The following is a 12,020-nucleotide window of genomic DNA, read 5'->3' as shown; positions in this document are numbered from 1 at the left end:
ATCCTAGATTTTGTGCAAATATTATATAGCAATTTTACAAAAATTATTGGTTGGATTCACAATTTATTTTTTCTACTCGATATATCGTATATTAAATACCTATATGGATGTATTTGTGATTGTCTTTTTAATTAGTAAATATTACTTTTGTTTCAATTTATATAACACAATTTTTTATTTTGAGAGGTGAACTATTTAAACTCGATCTTAAGTATAAACACAAAATTTTCTGTATATTTTAAAATTAAGTATACTATTACTAAGTAATAAGTCATAATAATTAATAATTTAAAATATTAGAAACATATATAATACGTCATTTGAGCCTAACTAATATTTATTTAGTGATGATAAATCAAGTTTTGCCTTTTTCATCCTTTAAATTCGTAATAGTTGGCTCTAAAAGAACAAATTTTCGATTTGTGGGACTTTCTGTTATTTTGTATACGTTATTAGTGTAACGGATTTATCTGAATTTTCGAAAATTATATGGAATAAGATTAGAAATTATCCCTTATACTGGAAATTAATTTTGTAGGTTAATAATTATGTTTTAATTATCACTTTTTAGAAGAAAAAAAATATATATATCCATTTTTATACCCTAGTAGATCTACATTTTCGGATATAAGAGATCTGACATGCAATTTTCTTCTATTTATTTTATAAATAAGCTCGAGATCTTAATTCCTCACTTCTTCGTCTTCTCTCTTATTATTAGGTTTACTTTTTCGTATTTTAAATCTCGTTAGTAAAAATTTGCGTACGTGATATTTCTTATTAATACAATCACTCTTTGTACTTATTCATGGCGCAGTCTACTCCACAAGTGGAACTGCCAATCCCAGGTTTGTTACTAATTTTTCCATATTTTTAATACTATTTTATGATCAAAATTTGATACACTTCTTGTTAAATTTAATAATTTGGAAAAGGAGAACGATTATGATAAATCAATATCCTTCTGGGTGATTTACTGTTTCGGGCTTGAGACTTTCGTGTTTAAGGTCTAAAGTTTGAAACTCCTTGTCGGCCAAAAATAATGTTTTGCCTTCTGAGTGGCAGATTATCTCTCATGTGTAAAAAGCTATTGCATAGGACCGGGATTTTACCGTTGCGCTCCTAAGGGATGAAATAAAAAACTATTTTATGATCAAAATTTGATCATACACTTGTTAAATTTAATAATTCAGAAAAAAAGAACGATTATGATAAATCAATATCCTTCTGGGTGACTCACTGTTTTGGGCTTGAGACTTTCGTGTTTAAGGTCTAAAGTTTGAAACTCCTTGTCAATCAAAAGTAACGTTTTGCTTTCTGAGTCGCGGATTACCTCTCCTCAGTGTTTTATCGGTGCGCTCCTATAGGATAAAATAAAAAAAACTACGATATACCACTTTCACTTGGTTAGTAAGGATTCGATAGTCCTTGTCGTACTAATTTGTTCATTTTTGTGGTGTAGAATCAAACAGGCAAATAACAGAAGATGAAACAAATGAGAAGAAGAAAATTGGAAAAAAATCAAATCTAAATTATGGATGGTGGTGTAGAATATTTATATACATCATTTGCTTAATTGGTGGTCAATGTGCAGCTACACTTTTAGGAAGATTTTACTATGATAAAGGTGGAAATAGTAAATGGATGGCAGCATTTGTTCAATCATCTGGTTTTCCAATTTTGATTCCTCTGTTTTTTTTCTTCAAATCTCCCAAGAAAACCGATTCTTCGCCTCTCGAAAAGCCATCAAAATTCACCCTTTCTATGATCTACATAGCTTTTGGACTACTATTAGCAGGTGACAACTTGTTGTATTCATATGGAATGTTGTTTCTTCCTGTTTCAACATTTTCCCTGATTTCAGCATCTCAATTGCCCTTCAATGCCCTGTTTTCCCTCGTGTTAAACGCGCAAAAATTCACAGCTTTAATACTCAACTCTGTTGTGGTTGTCACAATCTCAGCTGCATTACTAGCAGTTAACTCAGAATCTGAAACTAGTGAGCAATTTTCAGCCGGTAAATACGTGATTGGATTCATCTGCACTGTGGCTGCATCATCAGCTTACGCGTTATACCTTTCCTTACTAGAGTTAACGTTCAAGAAAGTGACTAAAAGCGAGTCATTTGACACAGTAGTGAAAATGCTGTTTTATCCGTCACTCGTTGCTAGTTGTTGTTGTGTTGTGGGGCTATACGTTAGCGGAGAGATGAGTATTTTGACAGCAGAGATGAATGGTTTTAGCAAAGGCGAAATTTCGTATTTGATGACATTGATTTGGACTGCAATTTTGTGGACAATTGGTTGGGTTGGCATGATGGGGTTGATCTCTGAAGTATCTTCATTGTTTTCAAATGTTATAGGTACTCTGGGTTTGCCTACTGTACCAGTACTTGCTGTGTTTTTCTTTCATGATAAAATGGATGGTGTAAAAATCATTTCTTTGGTACTTGCTGTTTGGGGATTTCTTTCTTATGTCTATCAGAATTATCTTGATGATACCAAAGACAAATCTACCAAATCCGAGGACATTGAAGCAACTACTACTACTCATTGACAAATTCTAAATGGCGAAAAACATAGCGCGTATATGCTACATTATTTTCCCTCCGTTGGTGAAGCTGAGGCTTAGAGGAAAAACGTGATTCTCCAGTGTCATATAGGTTATGCTACATTATTCTCATGCTCTCCCTTCCGTCCGTGAAGCTGAGGCAAGAGGAAAAGCGTAATTCTCCAGTGTCATATAGGTTATGCTACATTATTTCTCATGTTCTCCCTTCCGTCCACCAAGCTGAGGCAAGAGGAAAGATGTAATTCTCTAGTGTCATAAGTTATGCTACATTCTCATGTTTCTTGAAGCTGCGGCAAGAGGAAAAGCGTAATTCTCTAGTGTCACTAGGTTAGTTTTCCATTTGAATTTTCAAAAGAAGTGGTGTTTATGTAGTAGTGTGTTGATTTGAAAATATGAAGTTTTTATTATTATTGGACTCTTTGAATTGTGAAAAATTAGAGTATTCTCTTGGCTCTTGAGTGATGAATTCAATATGGCAACATTTATTCTCCTCCTTTTTCATTAAAGTTGAAGAATAATTGATATTTAATTCCAGGATTTATTACATAATGGTTCTTATTATTATTATTAATTGTTTATTTAAGAAAGAATTAAATTAAGTTACAAGATTTAGATGACAGTTACATATGATCTTCCTTTTTTTGTAAAAAGTTGTAATCTATTTAAAGGTTTTTATAATTTGTTGAATAATTGCTATTTAATTATCCTTTAGTAGTAAAAGCAAATAATCCCAGATATAGAAAATATATTAATTAAAGAAATCCCAGGGCAATTTTGTAAAGGATTGTTGAATTTAGTACTGGTTTTAATTTCCCATTATCACATTTATCTTGTATCAAAAATATTTTGGACGATAGCCTCATATTTAAATATTTAAATTATGATATATTTTATTTAAATACGTAAACACATGATAAAACAATACATTGTAATCTCACTTCAAAATTTTGATTCATTACTTATGGTTTATAATCATCTCAATATAAAGAATTAATTTTTCAAATAAATAGTGTGAATGTGAAAACGATGTTTTTCTATATTATTTTTAATGTGCGTATTGTGATAAATTTATTAGTAACATACAACTAGATGTTTACAGTTCGACTTCATACTTATTTTTGGGGTCTAAATTTTGAATTGACATTAAAATTTCACTTTGAAGGAATATTTAAACATGAGATATTTAATAAAAGATATTAATCTCGTTATGATTTTCTATTGTAATAAGTCGATGTAGTTAGTTGAACTTCAAGAAAACATTGAAATATTTTACTCTCAAATTCGATCTCATCAAATCATGTATGTCCCTTCATTTTAATTTATTTGATTTGCCTTTTAGTCTATTTTTTAAAAAAAAATGTCTCTGTTTTTCTTTTGACAACTATTTTATTCTAATAAGTTTTCACATAGAATATTCAATACCATAAAATTAATTAATGATATTTTTATACATTCTACATATTTTTAAAGCCCTCTTTTGTTTTTTTATTACAAGTTTATCCGCTAGTCTATGTTGAAGTAATAATTTTTTTGATTTTTTCTAGCTATCAACATCTTTGTCTTTTTCTGTATTAGTTTAGATATTTTATGCCGGTCCCTATAATAATAATTTTATTAAAAAATAAAAATTTAGTTTCGAAAATTTTAATTTAAGATCAAGATAAATTATAAATTTTAGTCAATTTCTAATTTTATGTCCAAGAAATTCAAAAGTTATATACTATCATGATTTTATATATAAGTAAAATAATTACCATTAAATTAAAAGATACCTTGAAGGTTCCTCAAACCTATTTTTGAATTCTAAAATATATAATTTGAAACAAAATAATTTTTTTGGATAAATTCACATTATATAAAATACTTTCCCTCTCATTAATAATCACATGCAACTCTATAACTCTATCTAGATAATAGAATATAAAATGGTTGTTGGATTTTATCTTAGCTACTCCTGTCATATACTTTAGATTTCGTATTTGAGTCTTATCTATAAAAAAAGTTCAGATTTCATATTTGAGTCTTATCTATAAAAAAATTTCACTACAAACACTATTTCAAAAAAAATTGCAATGCATTATTTGAATTTAATCAAAATTTTTAATATGAAAATCAATATTTGAATATAGACTTGGGGAAACGGTTTTTTAGTCCCAGTATTGAGGCTATATTCCAATTTTAATCCTTGTGTAATTTAACTTAGCATTATTAACCTTCAATTATATCAAGTGAATGATTTTGATCCTTCAACTAACATATTCAAAAAAAATTAACAGAGAGTTCACTGCTAAAAGGGATAGTTCGGATATTTCATTTAATTCTCTCTTTTTGAAAAATAGTTAAGTGTCACAAACTTTTCAATTCGGACAATACTCCGTGCGGCACTTGACGATTTGCTCACGATTCTTTCACGATCTCGCAAACTCAAGTAAGCCTTTCACTACTTTGGATTGCTAAGAGAAATTGAAGGAAAAACAAAAGACTGTTTTGGAAGAAAAGACTTGTATTCAAATGTTGGTTGATGTATTACAAATACAATGACTATCTATTTATACTACTCTAAACAATAAGAGTAAATAAATGCTACACTATATACAAGCCCCTAAGTCCATGCCCACAAGACATGCTTCTAAGTCTTCCAAAAAGGGACTCCTAGCTGCTCCCTAGTCTGCCCCACGCCTAGAGGCCTTGAACAAACCTCTCCAAGGCTTGAAACTGCTGCCTCTTCACCTGCTGTAATGGCTGTAACAGCTGTAACGGCTGTAACTGCTGTAACAGCTGTAACGGTTGAAACTGTTGAAACGGCTGCCCCTTGGTCTGCTGGCCGGTTTGGGTTGTCTGCCCCCTTGCACCTGCTGTTGGCTGCCTAGGCAGGTCGCGATCTGCCTGGGTATCTGGCGGGTCGTGACATAAGTCTTCCATGTCTCTATCTTGAAGAACAAACTCATCAATCTGAGCTACAATTTCAACAAAACCAACTTGATAGGCATTAAACCTCCCTCTTACATTGGCGAACGATAGATACGCAGCAAAAATTCTTTTTAAAAGTTATATGTTTTCTCAAGCAATAACTTTAAAATTACTTGAATTACTCCTTTTAGCAGTGAATTCTCTGTTAACTTTTTCGAATCTGTTAGTTGAAGGATTAAAATCACTCACTTGATATAATTGAAGGTCAATAGTGCTAAGTTAGATAATACAAGGACTAAAATAAGAAATTTGCCTTAATATAGGGACTAAAAATATCGTTTTCCCTATTAACTTCGAATATCGAATAAAAAACTAAAACAGAAAAAAAAGTTAGCTTCTAAATTATATTCCAAAGTGTTGAAATTTTAGGTGGAGATTATTTCTCCAATTGCTACCAACCAAATGTTTTATCATTTGGGCAGGAATCAACGTATATTAACTGCGTAATTCAATGAGTGATTAAGACTAGTAAGGAAGTCATTCCATACACGACGCTTCCACTGATTTATGATATGGTATATATCGAATTATTTTATCATATTAAAAGTTTTAACATCGTGGTATTATTATATATATATATATATATATAACAAATATACAACTTGAATTACTTGAAATAACAAAAAAAGTTGTTTGTACTTCTTTTTAATACATATTTCTATATATGTACGCATGTGTTAGTAAGATATAATTAAGACTTTTTTAAATTATCAAAGTCGTAATACTCTATCATACACATATATCACAGTTGAATAAATTATAATTTTCAAATTATAATACCGCAAAAATCGAATTAAATTGATATGTTAAGGTATAATAGTTTAAAAATCAAATATCAAAATTAAGGTGCTAAATTTCTAAATATGTACCATATCATACCACACCACGTGCCCCGTAAAAGACAATATTTAATCAGTTTGATTTGATTATTTATTACTCATCTAATTGATTTATCCTTGTTATTAATTTTTAAAAAAGTTTTTTAATATTTATATGACTTATAATTTATAGAAATATCTATTTATTATTTTGTATATAATATATAAAATCAAATATAAATAGGTAAAGATAAATGAAGAGATTACTAATAGACAAAAAGTTACGTGGTGTGTAAAGTAAAAATGATAGGAGATGATATGTACTACTCTATTTTTAATTAAATGTCATCCACTTTACATTTTTATAAATAAAGAGTTTTTTTTTAATAAAAACATTTTATTATGATGTGAAATTTTCTAATACGAACATGGCTGTATCTCGTGATGGAATTGTTTTATTTGTTATAATATGTTTTAAATTTAAGTACTGAATATAAAGAAAATTATATTAATAATACTATTTAATATAATTTTTATAATTTATATTTAAATTTAATCAAACTATAATATGAATAATTAAGAAAAATACCAAAGAACACATAAATAAGTCAACTTTTGCCTTTTTCATCCTTTTAAATTAGTCAAAATTGGCATACAGACACAATACAGTTGGCTCTAAAAGAGATAATTTTCAACTTGTACGACTTTCTGATATTTTCTGTACGTGATAAGGAGGCGGAGTTAGAATATTAAGGATTTATTTTATTTTTTTTTATCAAAAATATAAATTTCGCTAAATTTTTAATATATTATATTTTTTTTAAATATTTTGAATTATTTTAATGAAAATTTTAATTTTATTAATTTATGTAATGTTTCTTTGCCTTTTTTTCTTTGATTTATCGGCTTTTGATATTAATATATTAAATTTGAATTCACATAAAAAAATCATATTGAAGATAAAATATTTTTTAAACTCTGTATCAAGATGCTCAACCTTTCTTTGCTTTCTTTATTAAAGAAGAACAGGGCTTTATTACTTTATTATCACTCTTGTGTTATCTTATTCATGGAGAACTCTACTCAACAAGTGGAGCTACAAATCCCAGGTTTGTTACTTATTTTTCCTTTCAAAAGTTGTTTTCCCCCATCTTTTTTAGCTTTTTTTTTATGATCAAAATTTGGTATATTTCTTGGTAAATATAATAATTTAAATTACAGATATATAAGGTGTGTTCCTATAATTCTTTATAGTATCAATCAACTAAACTTAACTGATTGATTATCTGAACTTTCAACTAATCAATAACTATTTTGGTACAAAGAATCAAGCAGGCAAATATCAGAAGATAACGATACAAATACAAATCAGCAGCAACAAATATCAAGAAAATCAAATAAACACTATGGATGGTGGTTTAGAATATTTTTATACATCATTTTTCTACTTGTTGGCCAATGTGCAGCTACACTTTTAGGAAGATTTTACTATGATGAAGGTGGGAATAGTAAATGGATGGCAACATTTGTTCAATCATCTGGTTTCCCAGTCTTACTTCCTCTGTTTTTTCTCTTCAAATCTTCCAAAAATACCGCCTTTTCATCGCCCGAAAAGCCATCAGGATTTTCCCTTTTTCTCATCTATCTGTTTTTTGGACTGATGTTAGCAGGTGACAATTTGATGTATTCCTATGGTTTGTTGTATCTTCCTGTCTCAACTTATTCCCTCATTTGTGCATCACAATTAGCCTTCAATTGCCTGTTTTCGCTCTTACTAAACGCGCAAAAGTTCACAGCTTTAATACTCAACTCTGTTGTGATTGTTACAATCTCAGCTGCACTACTAGCAGTTCACTCTGAACCTGATACTAGTACGAAACTATCAGCTGGTAAATACGCGATTGGATTTGTATGCACGGTAGCTGCATCAGCTACTTACGCGTTATACCTCTCTTTACTAGAATTAACCTTCAAGAGAGTGATCAAAAGCGAGACATTCAACACAATATTGAAAATGCAGGTTTATCCTTCATTCATTGCAAGCTGTGCTTGTGTTGTGGGACTATACGCGAGCGGAGAAATAAGGCATTTGACAGCAGAGATGAATGGTTTCAACAAGGGCGAAATTTCGTATCTGATGACATTGATTTGGACTGCTGTGCTTTGGCAGATTTGTTGTATTGGTTTACTGGGATTGATATTTGAAGTTTCTTCTCTGTTTTCAAATGTGATAAGTACTTTGGGTCTGCCTGCTTTGCCAGTACTTGCTGTGATTTTTTTCAATGATAAAATGGATGGTGAAAAAATCATTGCGTTGTTGCTTGCTGTTTGGGGATTTCTTTCTTATGTGTATCAGAATTATCTTGATGACTCCAAAGCCAAATCTTCAAAACCTGAGGAGAATGAAGCCACTATTACTCATTGAGAAGTCTAAATGGAGGTACGTACGAAATCGAGGCATATTTTGTAGTGTCATAGTTATACCTTTCATTAGAATAGTAATGTTATGTAGTATGCGATATGAAAATATGATCCTTTTTTATTAGAACGTTAGTTAAATATTGTGATGGAAATTGACTATGATTGATTCATTTGATCAAGGTATTATAGTCAAAGTATAAGTGATCAAATTGATCAACTTTTACAATTATAAGCAAATATAGTGGTAGATTTTTTCCTATATAAAGGTGAATTATATGTAATCAATTAGTTATCCTATTTAACCCACCCCCACTAATTTTTTGGTTTATTAACAACCATTAGATTCGAATTAGAGAGTAAGGTTTATGTCCTTTCCTTTGTATTTTTTGCTATTTATATTTATTTTTTACTGGTCACAATTTAATTTTACGAGAATTAATTTAACTAATTTTTAAAGTTTAAATTGGATTATTTAAAATTTAGGTGCTCGAGAACTATACGATAAGTTGCAATTTTTCTCATATTAATATGATCAACAAATATTAAAATAGTAATCAAAGCTTATATAATTAGATTTTCGAAAAGCGAAATAAGACATGTTAAAAGGAACAAAGATTACCACTTTTTTTTCCAAGGTTGAGCTTGTTCAATTAAAGCTAATGCTATGCTGCCCTTCCCTTGTTCAAGAGAAAGCGAGGACTTTCTTTTAGCTACCGGCCCAAACAAAAGAGATTAGCCTATCATATCAGATCCCACCACCACGTAAGGTAAAAGCTCTTGCCCCAAAAAAGTTACGAAAGTCGCTTTTTGAATCGTAGGGAGCGGTTAACTTTCTGGCGCGAATAAATTTTTTCAGACTTATATGTGGATTTAAAAATCCCTAACGCTATGTTTGGATCATTGTTATTCATTGTATTGTATAGTTACTACGCCTATAATGTTTGTTTTGATTGTTACTTAAAATGTATTGTACTATTGTTAAATTTCGTTATTACGTAACAATGTAAACCCCTATTTTATGTAACAACCAATTTGATGTGTTCCCATTGTTACTTAATTTCTTTTTCCAATTATATCTTTACATAATATTTCAAAATACTATTTTACACTTTACCTTAATTATTTAAACGTAGTCAAACCTCCTACCCTAGAATAATTAAGGATATTTACGTAAATTTATATACAATCAAACCAAACAATTAAAATGTTACTAAACAACAACAAACAATATAATCTAGCCAAACATTGTATCTATCATATAATATAGTACAATACAATACAATACATTATGAAACAATGGGTAACAACGATCCGAAATAATTAAAATGTCTTCTTGAAAGTAAAATACAAATTCATGGATTAATTATCGGTCATCTCAAAAATTATTACGATGACTAATAATAGATGAGTAGCCAAAATACAGTACAAACAAAAACGTTACAACTTATCGTTGTTAATCTAACAACATCGTAACTCGTAGAATACGATGAACTCTTGGTCCGGAGCAAAAATCATGGTGCTAGCGGCCACGGTAATTTCAGCTTCAATAACGTATATTTAAGTTGTTATGATCGAAAGGTTTGGACTAATTATATTTTTGAATAGACCGGCCAAAAACGGTTACTTATATATAATAATATGTAGCTTAATTAAATCATAATATAAATACTTAATATCAGATTGAGGGAAAAAAAAGAATGTAGAGAGTTGATTTTTGATGTTAAATTACACGCTTAACAATTTCTCTGATGTCACGCTAAACTAAACACACACAAATATTAATTTATAGTTGTCAAATAATATTTATTCATTCTTAGTAGAATCATAAATAAGTAATTAAATGTTGTCAAAATATATATTTAAAATTTTATAATTAAATGATATAAGTTTTAGGTGCATAAAATCATGTGAATAAAAAACATTTTTCTACGAGAGATATTGAACACATATAGATTGCTTATAAAAATTAAAAGGATAATTTATTTGAACAACAGCGATAACTTGCATAAAATGCCATTCCTTTTTGCTACAATTATATTGTTTTCCAATTAATGTGATTTTGGTTGATTAATTAATTAATGGTTATTATTTAGTAATTTAAGAAAGAATAAAATAAGTTACAAGATCTAGATGACAGTTGCATATGATCTTTTTTTCAAAAAAAGATGTAATCTATTTAATTAAAATTTACTATAATTTGTTGAATCATTACTCTTTAATCATCCTTTAGTAGTAAAAGCAAATAATCCTAATTATAGAAAATTAGTAGTAATATTTAGTACTGATTTCCGGTAAATGCACAAGCATATCACATCAACCAAAAATTTGGAATTTTTTATGTGTGTTCACAAACATCATTGACATAAATAAGTTAAGTTAATTATATGAAAATGTATTTTTGTTTATATTAGACATAACAATATCAATTAAACAAGCATCAAAGATTTTACGTCTTATTAAAGTTAATACATAAATAAAGGAACAATAATAACAAAAACATACTCATTAAGGGTGGTGTACATGTTGTAAGATGTTATTTTTTAAAATAGTTAACCTATCTTTACAATAATGATTGGAATTACACATAATTTTTTTTTCAAACTTTTTACTGGACGTGTTTAATAAAAACAATAAATCATTTTCTTAGATACTAACGTTACAATATGTTGTCTTAGTTTGAATTTCTCGAATGAAATTTAGAATTCATTTGAAGATGCCATACAAAATCAAACTAATAAGAATTAGAAGTTTTGTTAGGTTATACAATTTAGATTTCTTAAGTCGTATAAATACACATGAAAATTATCAAAAGTATTCTACTATTATTATATAAACTTATAAGAGCATAACAATGTTCTTAAACAAGATACCAAAATTAAGACAACACAATAATAAAACATAATTTCATCAATAGTATTAAGGTCAACTTTCACATATAGCAAACAAAAAATTCATATTTGTATGCTATAGCAAATTTTGCATAATTGCGCTCCATAGCAAACATAAAACTGTATAATTTGCTATACATATACAATTGTATAATTCGCTGGCCTAAATTGTATAATTCGCTGGCCTATTTCGCTGCAATTGTATAATTTGTTTTGCATACAGTTGAATCGAATTATAATGTATGTATATTGCATAATTATAAGTGTATAGCAAGAAGATATATGTTTTTCTCGCTTTATACAAAAATAGAAACACAATATATACATTTCTGTTGTATAAAGCTAGAGAAAA

The 12,020-nt window shown here is 28.8% G+C and overlaps 2 protein-coding genes across 2 annotated transcripts; both read left to right on the top strand.

Moving 5' to 3' along the window:
- The first annotated feature begins 611 nt into the window (after positions 1 to 611).
- Positions 612 to 3,060, top strand: LOC101258983 (probable purine permease 11). The gene is made up of 2 exons (XM_004246130.5): positions 612 to 848; positions 1,463 to 3,060. Exons 1-2 carry the CDS (start codon positions 809 to 811, stop codon positions 2,554 to 2,556), a joined length of 1,134 nt encoding a protein of 377 aa, XP_004246178.1. The 5' UTR covers positions 612 to 808; the 3' UTR covers positions 2,557 to 3,060.
- A 3,961-nt stretch (positions 3,061 to 7,021) lies between these two features.
- LOC101257792 (probable purine permease 11) lies at positions 7,022 to 9,039 on the top strand. Its single transcript, XM_004245809.5, has 2 exons — positions 7,022 to 7,468; positions 7,685 to 9,039. The coding sequence occupies exons 1-2, from the start codon at positions 7,348 to 7,350 to the stop codon at positions 8,782 to 8,784; spliced, it is 1,221 nt and encodes a 406-aa protein (XP_004245857.2). The 5' UTR covers positions 7,022 to 7,347; the 3' UTR covers positions 8,785 to 9,039.
- Positions 9,040 to 12,020: the final 2,981 nt, after the last annotated feature.

This window comes from Solanum lycopersicum, chromosome 8 (genome assembly GCF_036512215.1).
Source record: "Solanum lycopersicum chromosome 8, SLM_r2.1".
Taxonomy (NCBI): domain Eukaryota; kingdom Viridiplantae; phylum Streptophyta; class Magnoliopsida; order Solanales; family Solanaceae; genus Solanum; species Solanum lycopersicum.
The sequence above is the reverse complement of the archived record's forward strand: the minus strand, read 5'-3'. Positions and strand labels throughout refer to the sequence as shown.